The 20,763-nt window shown below is 33.0% G+C and overlaps 3 protein-coding genes across 3 annotated transcripts; all 3 read left to right on the top strand.

Annotated features, from left to right (window-relative positions):
* Positions 1-393: 393 nt before the first annotated feature.
* On the top strand, positions 394-5,229 carry LOC107917785 (calcium/calmodulin-regulated receptor-like kinase 1). Its single transcript, XM_016847100.2, has 8 exons — positions 394-642; positions 1,457-1,821; positions 2,340-2,493; positions 2,929-3,055; positions 3,895-3,980; positions 4,105-4,176; positions 4,371-4,574; positions 4,653-5,229. The coding sequence occupies exons 2-8, from the start codon at positions 1,508-1,510 to the stop codon at positions 4,983-4,985; spliced, it is 1,290 nt and encodes a 429-aa protein (XP_016702589.2). The 5' UTR covers positions 394-642; positions 1,457-1,507; the 3' UTR covers positions 4,986-5,229.
* Positions 5,230-5,879: 650 nt separating this feature from the next.
* LOC107917786 (50S ribosomal protein L24, chloroplastic) lies at positions 5,880-8,249 on the top strand. The gene is made up of 4 exons (XM_016847101.2): positions 5,880-6,134; positions 6,983-7,021; positions 7,470-7,700; positions 7,878-8,249. The coding sequence occupies exons 1-4, from the start codon at positions 6,027-6,029 to the stop codon at positions 8,106-8,108; spliced, it is 609 nt and encodes a 202-aa protein (XP_016702590.1). The 5' UTR covers positions 5,880-6,026; the 3' UTR covers positions 8,109-8,249.
* Positions 8,250-17,160: 8,911 nt separating this feature from the next.
* On the top strand, positions 17,161-20,563 carry LOC107918233 (acyl carrier protein 2, mitochondrial). Its single transcript, XM_016847771.2, has 2 exons — positions 17,161-17,649; positions 20,143-20,563. The coding sequence occupies exons 1-2, from the start codon at positions 17,422-17,424 to the stop codon at positions 20,317-20,319; spliced, it is 405 nt and encodes a 134-aa protein (XP_016703260.1). The 5' UTR covers positions 17,161-17,421; the 3' UTR covers positions 20,320-20,563.
* The last annotated feature ends 200 nt before the right edge of the window (positions 20,564-20,763 follow it).

The following is a 20,763-nucleotide window of genomic DNA, read 5'->3' on the forward strand; positions in this document are numbered from 1 at the left end:
TTTGATAAATAATACAAGTTTAAGGGTAAAAAGATGCAATGGACTAAAATGACCTTTTACAAAATTTGAGGGTGAAATAAGTTATTATACCTGTATAAAAACTTAAATAATATAAGTGAAATAGATAAATTTGTAATATTTAAATTTGGAAGCAAATAATTAGATAGGGATGATAATTTTGAATCCCGGAAATTAATCAAAACATAAATTATGAAATGAAAGAGATGGAGCATATACTTGTATAAAAAAAATGTGCTCAAAATATCAATTTCTTCCTCGGAAGGGTAAAATTGAACATCAAAGGCCACGTTTAAGAACCCAAAAATAATTTCTCCTTCACTCCAGTCCCGCGTTTATTATACAAACGGCGAGTCACGTTTTTTTATTTATTTATTTATATATTAATATACTTAATTTTTAGAAAGAACAATCTCTCCAACAAATACCAGTGTTGTTTTTTTCCCAACTTTCAGAAAAATCTCTCCTCTTCAGTTCTCAAAGTCTAATATTCTTTCTTTAAAATCCCCTCTCACTAAGGATTTTCTTCTCACTGCTCTTCTTTTCTCTTTGTTTCCCCCCTCGTTGCTCCAAAGACCACATGTAACTGAAGAAATGTATTTTTTTTTTCGTATATTAGAAAAGGTAGCCTTAAAAGTTAATTTATTTTGGTTTATTTCTTCATCAATGCATCGAATTTCACTTTTTTTTATAGTTAAAGATTCTGGATTTTTTTGTTTCAAAATTTCTGGGCTTGTTGTCACTTGTCATTCTTTCATGGGTTAGAAGTTCTGTTTCTGTTTTTTTTCTTTCTCCCTTTTCCTTTCTTGCTTTGCACTCTGTTTGGTTGGTGAGAAAGCTTAGGAAATAGAAGTTGGAAACTGAAACTGAAAGAAAGAGTTAGGTTTTACTTAAAAGCTCTTTGCTTTCTTGAAACTTTTTTTGGACTTCTTAAACTCTTTTTTCTTAGTAACCATACAGATCAGTTCTGTTATTCTTTTTTTTTTAAATATGTAATCAGCAAAAAGTTTCAGTTTTTTTTTTGTCCATAATAATTAATAGGTTTCTGACCAATGTTAATCGGATCAAGTATATGGTTTTTTCAAATCACTAAGCTTTAGGAAAATTATTGGCTTTCTTTCTCTCTCTCTCTCTCTCTCTCTTTTCTTCTGAATTTTGTTTCCTGGGGTTCTTTCCAATCGGTTTCTTCTCACATTTATATCACTTTTGTCATGTATATCACTTTTGTCATGTATATCACTTTTGACTTTTATTCCATATGCTGTGATAAATGCCATGAAATGAAAGTTCTAAACTTGACCTTCTAGTTTTTGTAAATATTAGCATTATTTGACTCGGATTTGTTTTACAGTTTTTTTATTAATTTTTTTCTTTTCTTATTGTCAATTTGTTGATAGTTTAGAATTGGCTTGATTTGACCCTGGAACTGTATTTGCAGTTGTTTCAATGGACTGGAGGCTTGAATAGCAAATAATAAAAAATAGTAGATATGAGAGGGGAATCATCTGGTTTGGTCATTGGGATTTCAATAGGAGTGGTGATTGGTGTGCTTTTAGCTATTTTTGCACTGTTTTGTATAAGGTATCATAGAAAGAGATCCCAAATAGGTAACAGCAGTTCCAGGAGAGCTGCAACTATTCCTATTAGGGCTAATGGAGCTGATTCTTGTAACATGTTATCCGATTCAACTATGGGTCCTGAGTCACCTGTGAAATCTGGGAGAAATGGAATGTCTATGTGGCTTGAAGGGCTTAGAAGAAGCAATGTTGTCTCTGTGTCTGGAATACCTGAGTATTCATACAAGTATGTTTCTTTTGAAACTTATTGTACTTACGCATCATTAACAAAATGTTTCTTTCTTTAGTTTTATGTATTGTGTTCATGAGTCGACAAGATGTGTTAGTAATTGTTTTGTTTTGTTATCCATGTGATATGATAAATGATTTAATGGCTGTGGGAAGTGACTTTGGTGGTACATTCATAGATAACTTTGATTAGTTTCATCATGCCTTGTATTTGTGTCCAAAGTAGATAGCTTGATAGGAATTTTCAAGGAATTCCAATTTTGGAATCTGTGAAGTTGTTTGTTTTCAGTAAAAATGAGCATTCTTGATCAGAAACTAACTGAATTTCTTGCATTTCAATACTTTTACTAAGATTATGGCCTGATCTTAAGAATGTGTTTGAGCCCTTAATACTTCCATTCATGCTATAGCAACCTTGTAGTATAGTTTGGTGGTTTGAGGTAGGAATGAATTTATATAGCATGAGCTTTTTCCTTTATTTTCTTTGCTAATTCGTTAATGGTGTCACGCATGCAGGGATTTGCAGAAAGCAACTTATAATTTTACAACACTAATAGGACAGGGAGCATTTGGTCCTGTTTATAAAGCTCAGATGTCAACTGGTGAGACTGTTGCAGTAAAAGTGCTTGCAACAGATTCTAAGCAAGGGGAGAAAGAGTTCCAGACCGAGGTAGGGATGGTCTACAGTTGATATTCACATTGGAATATTTTAATGGCATAATTCTTCTGTTCTATGTTACATTTCCACATAAACAATAGTTTAATAGGGTTATTCTTAGTTCCTACATGATACTGCTACTTTAGAATCATTTTCTTGCTTCTTAAGTGAAAGCTACGTGTTCTTTATACTAAAGCAATTTAAAACACGGGTTGCTTGGACCGTCATATTTTCTAGAAAAAAACTCCACAAAAAGCATCTGCTACACAAAATTGAGGGAAAACTAGATTATCCAATCAAAATCGTGCACAATGTCCCACCCAACTTACCGGTTTCCCTTTTTAAAATGGATATGCTGATTGCATTTCTCCGTATGTGCATGTGTGCTTTTTGTTGTTCCTTCCCGCACTCCTGCTTGTTTAATGTTTCATCCTCATATCATTTCAGGTTATGTTGTTGGGAAGACTGCATCACAGAAACCTTGTAAATTTGGTTGGATATTGTGCAGAAAAGGGTCAGCATATGCTTGTCTATGTGTACATGAGTAAAGGCAGCTTGGCTTCTCATTTGTATAGTAAGTACACTGTCAACTATCCATTTGAAAAATTAGTATAATGTTGAATGGCCAAAGCTGAAATATTGTAATATGAACTTGAATATCAGCCGGTCTCGCACTTCTCTAGGTTAAGATTTTTTAAAAAACAAAGTTTTTCTGGATCATTTGCATTCAATATTTTCCAACACAATTTGCCTGTTGGTTCTGTAATATGTTGCTTGATTTTGTTTCTAGTTCATTGAGCCATTGATTTCATGTCAATGCTAAAAAAGCAAAAAACTATAATGAGCTGGCCAACCTTGCTGATAGCATGCTGTCATCAATGCCTTTTGTATAGAATCCATCCTAAAACCACCTAATTATAGGTGAAGGGGCCCATCTTGAATTTAAGACCCCAGGAAACCCAGTACTTAATAGATATGGGGTATCACCGCTTAACACTACCCGTCATGTGTAGCTCAACAAGGGCCTACGTGGACAACTTCACTAGGGGACCTTAACCTTACATGCAGATAGGCAAGAAGAAAAAATACACTAGACTTTAATATAATGTTAAGAATCCTACATAAAACCTACTGGTAATAAGTGAAGAGGTCCAACTCGAATACAACATCACAGGAAATCCAATACTTAACAGATATTTTGTAACATCTCATAACACTTTAAATACTTAAATTATGCAAATGAATTGGCATCGTAAAAATAAGTATGTAAATTGCATTGGAATACAATTAGCTTTTGTATTCTAAATCATCAAGAAATTAGGGTTTGGGAGGAACTTTATAGCTGCCTGCTCGTTGAAATTTTGATTCATATACAGTGGCTTTTATTAAAAACAGCATTTCATCTTTGTGCAGGTGAAAATCTTGAACCTCTGAGCTGGAACTTGAGGGTTTATATCGCTTTGGATGTAGCCAGGGGCTTGGAATATCTTCATGACGGGGTAATATTTTTTCTTATTTGGACTATAAATGGACCTGTCTTTGCAGGCATGTAGCTGCAGACTCTTGTGCATGCATTTTAAGTTTTTGGTAACATTTATAAATTTATTTGTACTTACTTTTCAGGCAGCTCCTCCTGTAATACACCGGGACATTAAATCTTCCAATATTCTGTTGGATCAGTCCATGAGAGCCAGGGTAAGTTCTTGCAGATTGATATTTATATATTGCTATAATAGAAGCATGTGGATTCTGTTACGATTCCATCTTACTTTAAGGTTGGATAAACCTTTCAACATTATCCTTTGTTGAAGGGACCTCGTGTCCTATGGTATAGTTAAGTACATTATTAAATAGATGACTTAATCTTATGGGAATGCCATCATAAGCAGGTAGCAGATTTTGGTCTTTCAAGAGAAGAGATGGTAGACAAACATGCAGCAAACATACGAGGAACATTTGGATATCTTGATCCGGAGTATATATCCACAAGGACCTTTACTAAGAAAAGTGATGTCTACAGCTTCGGGGTATTGCTGTTTGAACTCATAGCCGGCAGAAATCCTTTACAGGGTCTCATGGAATATGTTGAGCTAGTAAGATCTCTCTTTTTGCTTTGTTAAAAGTTAAGCTTGTATCCGTGTTCTGAAATATGATAGTGAAATGACAAACAGGCAGCTATGAGTACTGAAGGGAAAGTCGGGTGGGAGGAAATTGTGGATTCACGACTGGACGGTAAGTTTGACTTGCAAGAACTCAACGAAATAGCAGCTCTTGCGTATAAATGTGTGAATCGGGTTCCCAAAAAACGACCTTCCATGAGGGACATTGTGCAAGTGCTAACACGAATCCTTAAAACAAGACACCGCAAGAAGCATCAGAAGTCCCTATCTGCAACCGCAGATGAGGTTTTGGTCGACGTAGAGCAAGGAGAAACAAAGAACCCAATAACCGAACACCAGAGAGAGGAGTCCATGGACAGTGCAGCTGACACCTTTGAAATGTAACATAGCTGATACCAGCGGTTCTTCCATTTGTTAATTTGTTAAATTTTTCTTGGATTTGATCTTTGTTTCGTGTGAAAGCAGGTATGTTTGTAGTGTTTGAGGTCTGTTTTGAGTGAGTTATTTAGGGCAAAGGATTGTTTATAATTTGTTGTAACATAGCTTTTCCTCCATGCATTTGCTGATCTAATTTTGTATATTAAATACTTCAGAAATGAAAACATAGATAATGTTTTTTTCCTGCAAATCAAACTTAAACATTTGAGCAAATTCAATATTATATGCTTAGAATTATTTACATACATGGCAAAAAAATAAATAATATATTTTATTTGAAGTGTTTATTTCCAAACAAAAACACTAAATTTTTCTTCATTCGTTAACAGACCAAATTTCATCATCTCAGAAAATTTAATATTACACACTAGAACTAATTAAAATGCATAATTCACATTTGTAGTTTAATCCATATGATATAATTATTTAATTCAAATGTAAAAAAATAAAAATAAAAAAATCTTGGATTTTATAAATTTGAGGAAAGGTTAAAATATGCACCAAGTCCCTCTACTCTTTGTATATTCAAAATTATGTCCCTTTATTTTTATGTTCAGCATTTAGTCCTCTCTACTTTTTAAATTTCAAATTTTAGTTCCAGTAGTGTGGTTTTTTGAAATAAAAAACTCACTTGTTGTTAGCCATGTAATGAAAAATCACGTTGTAATGAACCTGAATTTAACAAAATAAGTTTAACGGTGTTAGCAGTTGGATTCTATTTTTAAATCTGAAAAATAGAGGATGAAATTTCAAATGTATGAAAAGTATAGGGATTTATAGCAGATGTTAACCTTTGAGAATTTTTTTTATTTCCAGTTTTAAGCCCACAAAGCCCATCATATTTGACCCATGTCCAAAACTCTGTCGTTACCAACATTATCTATGGCTTAGTTATCCACAATTTCCACATACAATATTTATCGTCATCATCAAAATAGTAGCTCTCGGCATCTCAAATTACTGTAACAGTTGAATAAGGCAAAAATAATGGCAGCCATGGCTGCGTTGCAAAGCTCAATGACTGCTCTTTCTCTATCCTCAAACTCCTTTTTGGGCCAACGTTTCTCAATTCCTCCTTCTCTCTCCCCTCTTCACGTAAGTTCTTTTGTTTTTTCCTCTCAAATTTTCACCTCATTTTTTGCTCTAATTTACACATTTTTCTTGTTTTTTTTCAGTTCTTTGAAGGTTATATGGAAATGGGTATTTCATAAATTTTACTTTTCTATAGTTTTTGCCTTAGATTTCTTTTGGCCAAGTCTAAAGCAACTTGCTTTATTCTTTTGATGTTAAAAGGACCAAACTTTTGACAGATAAAAGATATATAATTTACTAAATTATTCTATTTTCTCTGTTTTGATTGATTCTTTTTTTTAGTAATATAAACTGGTATCTGTTTGTTTAGTATTTTAGTAAATTTGAGCTCAATAAGATATTATTGCTTAAAGCAGTTCTGTTTTGAACAAGGAGATTGAATTGGTTTCTTTGAAACTTTAGAACTGAAATTGATGACTATAAGTCTATGATTATCCAATATGTGATAAACTTGCCTCTGTTTTTTAGATAATTTATGTTCTGTCAATGCAAGTTCACAATCTATTGAATGTCTCTCCAATTGCAACCAAGGGAAAGTAGATACATTATTTTCAATATTTGCATTTTTTTAACTTTTTGTGATAGGTAAATAGTCTTTAACTGTTCAGTTTGCTATAAACTGTGCTTTGTAAGATTGATGAATGTTCTTTCTCTGTTTAGAGATGTCGTTTCCATGTATTAGGTCTCTGTTGATTATCTCTGTGATTTGTAACATGTGTTCAAATTGTTTTCTGTGACAGCTAAGCTCTTTGGCCACTCGTTATTCTTAAACTAGAATTTGACTCTGTGTTTCATCGATAATGTGGTACTGGAAATTTTGGTAATAATTCACTGTTTTCTATTCAATGCAGATCAAACCAAGAGAGAATCCATGTCTCATTGTAGTGAAGGTTAGTTTTTTGCTTCTGTTTTATCACGCAATTCTTTTTCATATTTTAGCCGAAATTCTGTGCAAGGATGGAAAAGCATGAACCATAGAAACACTAGAGCAGAACACACGCCGCTGCCTTTGATTAAGTACCTTAGTTTTTGTGGCAATAAAATATGCAAATTAAACCGTTTCATGGTGGACTTTCCATAGGAAAGATCTTTCATTGATGAATAGAAGGGATATATACTTTGATTTTAATTTTAGATTTACCTAATTCAAATTACTCGTGCTAGTAAACGTGTTGTTAGCTTAACCGATAAGCTCTACTTAATTAAGTTCAGGCATTATAAAATTATGGCCTTATTGTGAATTCTGCATTCTCTTTGAAAAGACTATTGTTGGCACACCTTGGTTTCCCTGATATTTTCTATTTCTTGTTTTTTTTTTTTTGCCCCTGAATGTCGCAGCTTAAACGATGGGAACGGAAGGAATGCAAACCGAACAGCCTTCCAGTTTTGCATAAAATGCACGTTAAGGTTGGAGATACCATCAAAGTAATATCGGGTCGTGATAAGGGCAAGATTGGAGAGATAAGCAAGATCTTCAAGCATAACAGCACCATTGTAGTGAAAGATATAAACCTGAAGACGAAGCATATGAAGAGCAGAGGAGAGGATCAACCGGGACAGATAATTAAGGTCAATTTAATTTATATTCTTCAATTATTTACCTTCAAAAAGGAAACAAAAATGCTTATGCTTTAATTGATCGGAGTACATTTCACTGCACTGGTAGTTCTGGGTTCTTTTTCTTGCCTCCCATCATGTATGTTCATCTCATTTTCACTTCTGATGCTTTAATTGTGGTGTTTCCAGATTGAAGCACCAATTCACAGCTCAAATGTGATGCTGTATTCTAAAGAGAAAGAAGTGACGAGCCGGGTGGGTCATAAAGTGTTAGATAACGGGAAAAAGGTCCGGTACCTCATAAAGACGGGAGAAATCCTTGACAGTGAGGAGAATTGGAAGAAACTGAAGGAAGCTGCAAAAGAGAAAACTGAAGTAGCTGCAGCTGCTCCTGCTGCGGATACGGGTGCTGCCTCTTAGAACCTAAAATATCATAAAACTTGAAAAACTAATGTGGCTTCTGGAAATTTAGATTATTTTTTATCTGTAGTCTTCCATCTTTATGCACCAATTACTTTTAAAATATATTGGAAGGTTGTCAATTCTTTTTCCAACAGTAAATATTTGTGTTGATCAATGGTCGGATGTATTTGTCTGGCAAACCAATCTCTTGCATCTAGGGTTGGATAAATCTGCTATCAATCAAGTTGATGTGAGTTTTGTAGGTTGGAGTACAATAGTTGAAGGTAATTTGCAAGATGAGAAATGAGTTTTATCTCCGAAGCATCTGCCGATGTAATAAGCCAGCAAAGGTTTGTGGGTGAAAATAAAGTTCATACCACGCTAAGTGTGTATAGGCTTAGCGTCGAGTCCAACTGCTAACGCTTATGGGAGTCAGAAATATAATTTTATCATTACGCCAACTTATAATTTTATAAATTTTGGAAGGGATGAGTCACGTTTTAGTACTTGAAGTTGGCCGCTTTTCCAAAGTTGATGTGCCAACAGAGACTAGAAAAACATTAAGTATTAACATGGAAAAGTGACTAAGTTCAAGGGCTAAAATGCAAGTTATCCCTTTTTCTGGAAAGACCTATGTGCCGCCCCTGAAAATAACCATGGTCATTACTGAAGTTACGAGCATATGCTGTAAAGGAAATTATAATTAGGGTTAATATTTGTCCTTTGTCAACATCGCCACTCATACTTAGTAAATAAATTGTTTGTATCTAATTGGTATTTAAATTTAGAATCCGTTATATATTTTGATCCTCATATTATAATGCTGTTAGAATATGATAACGTGACATTAATAGTCAATAATATGATAAAATATGCTAACATTGTGTTATGGCACATAGAAAACATTAATAAAAAATTCTTTAAAATATATATAATTTATAAAAAAAAATTACATCTAAAATGAATCTAGACCAAATGCTGTCTAGATTAATTTTAAATCAGATTTTTTTTAGTAATTTTATTTTTCTAATTTCAAAATAATAATAATAATATAAAAAACTTGATATTTTTAGAAAAAAAAATCGGGTGCTTTTAGGAATTATTAGAAATTTTCATTTTTTTGGTATATTTTAATATTTTTCTTTTTTTTAGAAAAAAATCACAAGTGTTTTTATAAATTTTTAGAATTTTTTAGACTTTCCTAAATAATTTTTCATCTTAAATAAATCCATAAACTTTGCTTCATTTTTGCTCAAATCTCTTCTCCTTCTCACTCAAAAAATTTCATACAGTAAATAGATGATTCATTTGTAAGTCTAATTAACCTTATTTGTATGGTTTTTTCCCTTTGTTTTTGCTTCTATAATTGTAGGGTTTGCTTGGAAATTCTGGTTGAATTTTTTTTAATTTTTTTTTCAAAAATTTTATTGATTTTAATCAATTATCATGAGTTTTGACAGAAATGTTTAAAAAACCTTTTTAATTTTTACTATTTATAGATTATTATGTCATGATTTTTTAATTCTTTTAAGTTTTATGTAGAGTTAATCTATTATTTTATGTACTTCTTATAATTATTTTTTTATAAATTATAAAATTATTAAAAATTATGTGAAGAATGAATTTAAACAATATGACATCTAAGTTTATTTTAATCTAAATTTTTTAATGTTCGGATTAATTTTTTATTTGAAATATTTTTTTTATAAATTTATATATCATAAGAAGATTTTTTTAAATAAAATATTTTTCATTTACTATCATCATATTATATCATATCATCTTATTTTAACAGATATCACAACAAATATAGTTAAATTTGGTTCGGGAAATCACTTCATTGATCCAATCCCCAAGTTGAAATTAAGGGTTTCCAAAGCACATTTTCAAAAATTGATTTAACAGCTAAGATGCCATAGTTGAATATAATTCTGGTTTACCATGCTACGAAATTCTGAATACTCTAAGGCTAAAATTCCTAAAACTCCTAGGCCCAATTTTGGGGGTTACATGCAATAGGTTGCTGGAGCCCAAACTAGCACAGGGGGCCATAATTCTATGACTAAGAGGCTTTGTTCTAACAGAGCTGAGCTATTTAAGGGAGTTGTTGGGGGTGACCCCTACAGTAGTCGTGTATTGGATGAAGGCTAGTGAAAGGACATTAGACAACATGGACTGTATCCCTAAATAGAAACTGAAGGGTATTGTTTCGCTCCTTAAGGATGAAGCTTACTGCTTGTGGCAATCGGTTGTTCCGAGCACTCAAGCTAAGAGATTAACCTGGGAGTATTTTCATAACGCATTTCAAAAAAAGTATATAGACACTAGATATGTGGAAGCTCGTAGGCTCGAGTTCATTATGCTGAAGTAGGGTTTTTAAATATGAAGAGGTATTTTTTAGATTAGGTCGTTATGCATAGGGTATGATAGCTACCAAACCAGATAAGTGTGTAAGGTTTAAGGATGGGCTTCGATATGATCTAAAGATTCAGGTCGCCCTCATCAAGAGAGGGTCTTTGAGACTTTGGTATAGAAAGTTAAGATTGTAGAAGAGGTTAAACACATGGAGAGTGAGAAACGAGATAAGATTAATACCTCAGTTAAGAGAGATTTTGGCCCTAGTGGTTCTAACCCGCTTCCTGTGAAACAAGCTAGGGAAGGCAGACCACAGGAAAACTTGGCTACAATTGGTACTAAAGGTAGGACTCTGAATTGTGCTATGTAATATCCCGAATTAGGGCCTAATCGGAATAGTGGTTTCATGACCACAAATTCAAGATAGAAATAATTATTTTATAATTATTTTAATGTTTATGATATGATTGCATGATTGTGTGAAAATTTCGTGATGAAATCCTATGCCTAAAGTGCTTAAATTGAAATTAGGGACTAAATCGAATAATTTGCAAAATTTGCATTCTAGGAGTTTTTAGTATGAAATTGCTTTGGAATATTAATGAGGAGGTCTTAGATAGCAATTTGACGAATTTCTAAGTCTATGGACAAAAATTGGACATGGATGGAATTTTTGGAAAGTTTAGTAGTAAGGGCATGTTGGTCATTTAGTTATTAAAATGAATTAAAAACAAAATTAAAAGCCAATTTTTGTCCATCTTCTTCATTAGGCCGAAATTTCAAGGGTTCTCCATAGCTAGGGTTTGTTTCAAGCTTCCAAGCTCCATAATCAAGAGAAATGAGATTCAAGTCACGATCGAGGGAAAAACAAAGTTTATGAAGAATAGGCTCGATTGCTAATATTTTGTATCGAGGTAAGTTCATGTGTAAATGTAGTAACATAATTTTCATTTTGAGCAATTTAATGTTGTTTATATGATATGATGCTTATTATTATCATGAATTGTTATGTTTTGTGGTTATTGTTGAATAATATGTAATTATGTGAATTACTTGATGAGTATGAACTATCACCGAGTATTAGTTCCGATATTCCGTGGAAGACGGCAAAGATGTGAGATCGAGGAAAAAGCCCGTTTGAACCTTAGGAATAGATTAGAATACAAGTGACATGTCACTAGGATACTTGAGTTCCGAACTCGTTGAGTTGAGTCTGAGTTCGTGAGATGTAACTAGGCATCCGAACTCGTTGAGTTGAGTCCGAGTTCACTTATGGGCGGGTTACATGGTAGCTTGGCTACCTAAGTTCCGCAGGCTATTGAGTTTATCTAGCTGCGGGTATGGCACTTACGTTCATGAAATCCGCGTATTCGAATTATATTCTGATGTGTTCAACGGGTGAATCTTAAGTGAATGAGAAGAATACCTAAAACGAAGGTGACATATTAGTAAGTGTGATGAATGAGAAAATTTGACAGGTATGTGCTTAAATCCTCGGGTTGAGAACTTGGTATGATGAAATCGTAGAAAGATATAAAATGCAAATGAAACATGAATGTCTTGGTGTTATTTATGCAAATGATGTTTTATGTGGAATTTCATGATTATGTTACTTGCTATTTGCATGTGAACTTACTAAGCATTTATGCTTACCCCATTCTTTTCATTCATTGTAGTTGTTGACAAGCCGGCTTGAGAATCAGGATAGGTTGAAGACTCGTTCACACTATCCGAAGGCCTAAATTGGTAAAATGGCTTGTGTGTTTTGAATGTGGCATGTATGGCAAAATACTCACTTTGTGTAAATGATCTTATGATATGGCTATGGTTTGGCAAGAAAAGGGTTTGTAAATGATTAGCCATTGGAATGGCCAATCTAAGTCATATTTGATGTTATGTATGTTTAAAATGCTATTTAGCCTATGAAAATCTATAGTAAAGTAAAATTTGCCATAAAACAGAATCTGACAGCAGTAGTGATGTAAATTTGAAAAATCACTAAAAATATTAGAAATGGAATTAAATAATGAGTAAGTATGAAATTGAAGCTTGATGAGTCTATTTTCATATAGATGGAAAAAAATAGGTATATGAGTTATATTTTGTGAGATATTTAAGTTTTGGTGGAACAGGGTCAGAGTGATCTCTGTATCCCCTGTTCTGACTTTAAAAATTCACTATAAATTGTAAAAAAACAATTATGAGTTTTATCTTACATGTATGAAATCCTTATTGAGTCTAGTTTTATAAGAAGGAAACGGAATAGTCATTGAAACTCTGTACAGGGAGATATCTGATTCGTAATACACAGGGGTCAGAGTAGTCGAACCCTGAAACCAGGTAGAATTTAACTAATAAATTGTACTAATTGGCTTAGAAAAAAATTCTAGAAAATTTTTTTTAAATAGATATATGAGTTTAGTTTCAGGGAAAATTTACAGATCTTAATTTCGAGTTTTAGAACTCGAGATATGAATTTTTAAGCGACTGTAATGCAGTTGGCCAGCTTGTCTGGAAATTTTAAAAATAAATTGTTTGAGTTGTTAAATTAATGAATTAAGTTTAGTAACACCTCAAGCTCGACTCTGGCGACGGTCTCGGGTGTGAGGGCGTTACATGCTCATTGTGAGAGATGTCATCCGGGTGAATGTTAGAGGAAATTGGGGGCATGTTTGAGATGTAGATCCTTGGAGCACCAAATTAAGAACTGTCCTCGTGTGAATGAGCAAATGCAAGCATTGAATCCAAATTAGAATTAGAATCACAATCAGAGGGTTGGTCAATTCCTTCTAGAGGTTGAGGTTATAACAGAGTTGGTAATGTGGAACATAGAGTACCAGGACAAGGTGCAAACCAGACTGCGGCGAGGCAGCCAACCTTTGTTTATGTAGGGAGGCATAGAGAGGACCATGATGCATGTGATGTCATTGCATGTACTTTTACAATTGATTTTGTACAATACTTTACCTCGATAGATATAGGTTCTACCCATTCGTATGTTGTCTGCTTTTTGTCTCGTAAATTGAGAATTAGGTAGAAGATACTGTTAGTGTTATTTTTGTGGTTAGTCCTTTAGGGCAATCTGTAGTACTAAATAAAATTTATAGACGATATCCATTAGAAGTTCAAAATGAAATATTTTTAGCTGATCTGATGTAGTTACCGTTCAACGAGTTCAATTTGATTTTGGGAATAGATTGGTTAGTCGAGCACCAAGTCAGTCTAGAACATATCGCCATACCTTTAGCCATCGTCGCACCACCCATTTTCTCCTCTTTATTTTTTCGTCGCTACCGCTGATCAGCATTGTGACCATCGTTGCATGCAACCACGAGTTCCTCTCATCCTCTAATTTTATTTTCTTACTCCTTCTCTTTGTGCTAAACCCCTTTAGTTTATTTCCTTCACTCATCATCGAACCACCACTCCCTCGTCGTCGGACCGTCGTCGAACCGCTGTCGTCACCATCATCAGTGACCAAATTTCTTCCCTTTTCTTCCTCCTCTATTTTTCCTTATTGTTCATCATTTTGATTAAACTTACACTCTCTCTTTGCTCTAACGATTCTCTTTGTTTACTCAACTCTCCGATCTCGTTCCTCTTTCGATTTATTGTCTATCTCGATTTAATCAAGTTGTAAGTGTGGGTTATTTTAATCTTAAACTCATCCTCTTGGTGATTTCATCCCTTGGCCAATTGGTATATTGGTCATAAAGACAATTATATTTTATTATTTATTTATTATCATATTAATACTATTCCTTTCAATTTTGAAGGACCAAATGTTAATATAGGGGAGACCCTTAAGTTCGCATTGGAAATCATCTTTTCGAGAGGCCAAAATCGTGGCATAAGTGTTGATGAAGCTATTAGTAATCGATCTATTAGTGATAAATTATTTTCAAACGGATCCTAACCAATAAACATTACTTATTTGTTAGACACGTATTTTGAGTTAGATCAAAGTGAAATCATTAATAAGGATTGTGGCAAATCAGATCTACGATAGAAGGTGTGGGATCAATTCTACTTATTGTTAATGGTATGTGATATGATGTGATTATTTTTATAATAATGATGTATGTGTAAATCTAGTTGTCATGACATCTGTTGCATGGTTTATGTGATATATTTGTTGATTCAAGTATGTGATATATATATGTGTGAGTATGTGAATATCGAGATCTATAATCTAAGGTGACAAGCATGACTAAACATATTAAAGTGATGACTAGCGAAATGTGATTATCTAAGCATGTCCACATGCCTAAGTGTTAGAAGTGATTCACATGTGTTTATAAGTGAAATTTCCATGTCACATGCATGGGGTGGGATTTTGTGAAAGGTGGAAGCAGTGGCAGTATATCTGCAAATCAGTGGTGGCTTGTCCACAAAAGTATTATTAGTGGCAGTTTATCTGCAAATTAGTGGTGGTTTGTCCACAAATGGTCTTATGGATGAAGGAGTTCTAAGGAACTCGATATGTGGTGTGTAACGGAGATGGGTAGAAACTTTCTATAAAATGTGCATCGTTTTAAGTATGCATCGATATGTCCATGCATAAGTATCAGTGTTATAAATCATCAATATTATGACGTTTGATTGATATATTTTTATATGTATGTAAATATATTTGTGTTGGTCTTACACTGAGACTTTTAAAACTCACCCTTATTACTTGTATGTTTCAGATAATCCTCGCGGTTAGGACTCATAATCGATCATCAAAGATGCTTTCGAAAAATGGTTTTCATGATTATGGATTTTTTATTATCATTTGGACTTTTATGAACTTTATGACTTTTATTTGAGATTTTATTTTGCGATATACTATTGAACTGTGGCATGAGATTTTAAATTTTGGACATTGAATAATTTGCATGGATTTTTATATTATGGATTAAATAATTTGACATTTTTCCTAATAAAACCTTTTTATGCAAACTCAATTTATCAAATTTGAATTAAAGGATCATCCAAGTTGTTTTACAAATATTAAATAAGAGTTATTTCAAATTTATATAAAAAACCCCATATTTAAGAGAATTACTATCATGTGTTTTTCCAAAAGTTAAACCAATTTACTTCAACTCAAGTTTTCACTATACCTATGACCTATGTAATCGCTTAGAATGGGCCGTAACGTCTAGGCCTGATTTGAGGGGTTACATTTAGTGATATCAGAGTCCGGTTCAAAACTTGGACTATGAGTAAAGTGTTTTTGAAAAACTTTATGCATTATATAAAGGTTTTTTTTTGGGGGAAAAACATGCCACATGTTAAAATTATTGCAAAAAAAAAAATTCTGAGATTCCTGATGTTGATATGAGGTAACTGTTCTTTAGATTCAAAACTATAGACTATGAAAATTATAGACTGTAGATTGTGAAAACTATAGACTTTGAAAACTCTAGGCTCTGTAGTTGATAAATAACGAGATATGTGTTAACTAAAAGAATACAACCTCAATTAAAAAAAATTTTAAGTGATAACTCATCTCCATTGACAAACGTTCATAAAAATTAAAATGAGTACTTGTTGAGTAAGAACTCGAGGAATGAGAGCTCGCGGCAGAGATAGGGAACCCAAGTCGACTCATTTGAATCCCAAGTGTGAACCCCTAAGCCAGCAACAGAAAATGTGGAACACGCACCCACTGTTGAGGAAAGTCAACAAGAGCTTGCAAATGAGGTTGTATCGCAGGCCATGCTATGAGTGTTAGAGCAAGTAGCCAAGTGGTTTGGTGTCACAAGCCTAGGTAAAGTGGTGTTGTGATGTACCCCGAGTCACTTTGGATAGGACGTAGTAATTAGGCTTTGGCATGGTGGTTAATTAAGTGGGCCTGTTTGTCTAATGAGTTGTGATCCAATAAGTTCTTATGAAGGGTGTTTTCAAGGGATTCCACATGTTCCTATAAGAAATTTTTTCGAAGGGTTTTGTATATATCACTCCCTGACCTAGTTGTCAGGGCCATTTGCGTGTAACAAAATCCGAACTTGATTTTTTTAAAAAATAGTCCATAAAATGTGGTGGAGCTCTGCTAGTTAGGGATGAGCAATACTTGATTCAATTAAAAAAAATGAAAAAAATTAAATTTCGGGTTATTCGAGTCAACTCGAATAAGTAATTTGAGTTTTGAGTTGAGTTGAATTTTACAATTTAAATAACTCGAATAATTCAAAGAATAGATTGATATAAATACCTTTTTGGTCGCTATCAATTTTGAAAATGAGCAAATTGGTCTCTCTCAACAAAAATTACAAAATAATTCAAAATAATTTTTAAAATTCAAAATATTTATAAAAATCCCAAAATTTATATTTTAAAAAAGTTTATAAAATTTTTAAAAAAGTTATAAAAAATATATAAAGAAAATGAAAAATTTAAATTTTTTTTAAAACAATAATTTTGAGAGGTAAATAAGTTAATTAATGATTCAAGTTTAACATACTAAAATATCTTATTCTTCTTTTTTTTTTAAGTTTTCAAATATATATGATTTTAAATTTATGTGCTCTAACATCACATTAGTTATATTGTAATAAGATTTTAATTTAACATATTTAATTTTTTTAATTTAACTTGTATAATTTTACTCTATTCAATTCAAATTTTATTTTACTTAACTCAATTCAAAAAAATAATTAAATTAAATTAAGACAATAAATATGACTCATCGACTCAATTAAATAAATTTTTTTTACTTGATTCTATTGAAGTTTATCATTTTTATGCCGGAAGTAAATTTAGGATTTATTCCAAAAATATAAGCAAAGTGATTTTTTCCCTACTGGGTCTACGAAGAGGATGCGGCGTCGTATTGCACATTGATTTTTCACTTTCAGTAGCTTCCTAAGCTACTAAAGGTTCCAATTTCGCAAAGTTAACTGGGGCTTTGAGGGGGAGCGCGAACAGAAAAGAATAGGTTTCTTGACATTTTCAGCAGGTAGAAGAGAAAGGGCTATTAGCTATTGAAATGGCGGCGGTGAGAGGAGTTGTGCTAAAGCACCTGAGAGTGAATGCAACATCCCTGTCCCTGCTTCGTAACCCTAAACCCATCCCTAACGGCCGCGGTGCTCTCACCTTCAACGCCATACGGCGCCGATTTTCCGACGACGTCATGGGCTCATTCCTCGACAAATCTGAGGTCACCGATCGCGTTGTCTCCGTAGTAAAAAACTTCCAGAAAATTGATCCATCCAAGGTTTTACTTTTTCATTCACTCTTCTTCTTTAAATTTTTTCTTATAATATTAGGGTATTGATTTATTCCCTTCTTCCTTTTCGTTAGCCAATAGCTTCTTTTAAGCTTGCAATGTTATTTTCTTTAAATTTTTTAATAAATACTGATTTAATTGTTCGACTTACTTTATTTATGATTGGTGAGGTCTGGTGTAGAGGAGTTGTATTTCTCCTAAATCAAACTAATCCTTCAATTATTTCGCTATAAGTTTCTTTATTTTTCTTGCTTTGATATGATAAGCTGAGAACTACGAAAAATAAGTCTCTTTTCTAGGTGTAGTTAGATGCCTTCAAATTTCTGTCTTTTAAGAGTGAAGATCAATATGAAATTGACTTGTATTCTGAATTAACAAACCAGTACATAAGAAACTGTGGAAAAATTTGTTTGGTTTATAATGTGATTTCATTTCTTTAGAGCTGATTTCTGCATGGTTCGTTTGATGTGGATGTGAAGCTTTGGTATTTTGCAAATATGAAATTTGAGGTGGTATGGTCAGGCACTGCTTAACTATTGCTTTTTCTCTCTAATAAAAAATTTGGGTGCTTAAATGAATAGGTTATTCAGTTTCTTTCAGAGGAGGAATATGAAACAGTTCTGTTGTGGGCTGGAGTTGGTTCTGGTTGTGAATTCGATATCAAATTGAACTTTGGTTGGATTGTTAGTCTAAGTTTTTGCAATATTTATGTTATCTGGCACGTGATTGATATGCAAACAAGTATGACTTGTATAAGCATTAGATCAACTTCAATGCTAGTTGTAGTTGTAGAAGTGTGATTTTACATCTACTTGGGAAGGAGGCTTTTGTAACATACTAGTCAGACACTGCATAAAAGGGATAATTATGGCTGTTGGGTATCTAATGCTTGAAAGAAGCTTCTTTCACAAGTTACATTCGTATTTGATAAATAATTATTTACTAAATCAATATTAAAATAAAAAAAATTCTATTTACTAAATATTCTTTATCTATATATACTTTTCTTGACTGAGTTGATGTCCTAAGTTAACCAGGCACCGATTTAGTTGGGAAATTACTAAAATATCCTTTCACATACAAAGTAATTAATTATAATATGAGGGTGCTTTTGTTTTTTCATGTTTTTTAATAAAATAATATGATGATAGGATTTGGAGTTGGAACGTGTGAGTTTTAAACTTTTAACTTACCATTTCTACCAAGGCCTAAAAATAAACGAATTAGGGCCTAAAAATATTAGGCTTTCTTTCTTGCAAGTAAAGTTACTTGGCTTTCTTGCATATAAAGTTTTATTCTAGCCCTAGATTTAAACCCTAAAAATACTTAATAACCCTAGGGGTCTATAATATATCTACTAAAAATAAATTTTATAAGATAAAACTGACATAATAAAATAGTATAATAAAAATAAAAGCTCCCGCATTGATGTGCCTTAGAACTAGTACTACATTTAAAGGGCTGACTGAGTTGGTGTCACCCATCAACCGAATTCCAACTCAGTTAAACAATTATCAAAAATATTTCCTTTTATAAAATAATAAACATTATTATGAGGGTGTTTTTCTCATTTTAAATCATTTGAAATCTAGGAAAATGCACTTGATGGGATTCGAACCCAAATAGTAGTATGTTACAAAAGCCTCTGTTTTCAACTAAAGCTTTATTTACTCTTAACATCAATTTTTTATAAATATATTAGTTACATATATTCTTTCACGTGCCATAATCTAGTATTTTTTTTATTTAGTTTTACCTTATCCTTAAATAATTGAAAGAAAAAAAGTAAAATGACGTGTGAGTCCCTTTTCAACTTCTGTTCTCAGTTCTTCCTCAATTCCTGACCCCTCATTCCTGTGTCCAGCATAATTTTCTGTTATGATAACATCAAGTAGCATATGCATCTTCATATTTCCCCGTCCTCTTTCCTGTTGATTGCATGGTCAGGAAGAAGGAAGTGGTATGATGGAGCCATTGGTTTTTTTGCTGTGTCGCTTTATTAGACAAGTGTCACAGCACATCCTTACTTTTCTCAGCGTGTTGGAAGCATGTCTGGATCAAACATCCGTGCCATCTGTTGGTGCATTATAACCTTCTTGATTTGTGATTTGTCCTTCTGTGAAGAACCTGGAAAGGGCACACAAACTCTTGCTATTCTTTTTTCTCATTTCCTTTCCTTAATATATTTTGAGATGACACGGTATCAATTATCAAGTTATTATGAGTGCAACTTGTAGTAATTTTAGGTCTAATATTACTCGGATTTGGGTGTAAATGTTGGATGTGGTTGTGAATTTTTTTCTCAGTGTTTTAATGTATTCGTATGTTTCTTGGAAGGTAATATCCTTGTACCAATATCTGTATATGCTCAGATATGGATACTTAAAAAAACTGAAGAGTCGTAGTAATATGGTTTTTAGTTGCATGTAGAATCTTTCTCTTGTAAGTGTTTCACTCTGTTTAGTTTTTTCTGTTTTGCAGGTTACCCCAAATGCTCATTTTCAAAAAGATCTCGGGTTAGATAGTTTGGACACTGTGGAGGTTGTTATGGCTCTTGAAGAAGAATTTGGGTTTGAGATACCTGATAATGAGGCAGACAAGATCAGCACGATCAGTCATGCTGTCGAGTTCATTGCTTCTCACCCCCAGGCAAAGTAGACAGGAAATTTTGACTCAAATCTTTTTCTTTATTTTACCTTGTTCATGTGAGACATGAAACTGCATTGGATAATTCCCTGAATGCCTGTAGTATCGTCTGGATCAAAGATCTTGGGTTAGTTTTGATGTTTACTGCCTCAACGCTGCTGTTCTAATTCATAAAATGTAATATTGCTATTTTGTTTATTTTTCTTGACCATATTTCATTTTAATGTAATAAATTTGGATGATCTCAGTTTCATTAGTTTGGCATTGCTTGATTTCATCTGGGAGGAAACTTTGGCTTCTATAATTGTGTAGTCGGTTGGCAATTCTACTCGACTACATATTCATACCGTAAAGATGGATTCATTCCGCACATAAATTTTCACGCTTTCAGAATCTTAATTACCGTATTTATTTATTCTGTAAATTAGTCTTCCCGGTTCTCTTTGTGCACATAAA

Source organism: Gossypium hirsutum, chromosome A01 (assembly GCF_007990345.1).
Source record: "Gossypium hirsutum isolate 1008001.06 chromosome A01, Gossypium_hirsutum_v2.1, whole genome shotgun sequence".
Taxonomy (NCBI): Eukaryota; Viridiplantae; Streptophyta; class Magnoliopsida; order Malvales; family Malvaceae; genus Gossypium; species Gossypium hirsutum.

What these genes read in the sequence shown, in the direction of transcription:
- LOC107917785 (XM_016847100.2), top strand. Translation starts at nt 1,508, where the DNA reads ATGAGAGGGGAATCATCTGGTTTGGTCATTGGGATTTCAATAGGAGTG. An exon ending in ATACCTGAGTATTCATACAA is followed by an intron (nt 1,822 to 2,339) that starts GTATGTTTCTTT and finishes TCACGCATGCAG; the next exon opens with GGATTTGCAGAAAGCAACTT. An exon ending in ATCAGTCCATGAGAGCCAGG is followed by an intron (nt 4,177 to 4,370) that starts GTAAGTTCTTGC and finishes CATCATAAGCAG; the next exon opens with GTAGCAGATTTTGGTCTTTC.
- LOC107917786 (XM_016847101.2), top strand. Translation starts at nt 6,027, where the DNA reads ATGGCAGCCATGGCTGCGTTGCAAAGCTCAATGACTGCTCTTTCTCTA. An exon ending in CATGTCTCATTGTAGTGAAG is followed by an intron (nt 7,022 to 7,469) that starts GTTAGTTTTTTG and finishes TGAATGTCGCAG; the next exon opens with CTTAAACGATGGGAACGGAA. An exon ending in AACCGGGACAGATAATTAAG is followed by an intron (nt 7,701 to 7,877) that starts GTCAATTTAATT and finishes TGGTGTTTCCAG; the next exon opens with ATTGAAGCACCAATTCACAG.
- LOC107918233 (XM_016847771.2), top strand. Translation starts at nt 17,422, where the DNA reads ATGGCGGCGGTGAGAGGAGTTGTGCTAAAGCACCTGAGAGTGAATGCA. An exon ending in AGAAAATTGATCCATCCAAG is followed by an intron (nt 17,650 to 20,142) that starts GTTTTACTTTTT and finishes TCTGTTTTGCAG; the next exon opens with GTTACCCCAAATGCTCATTT.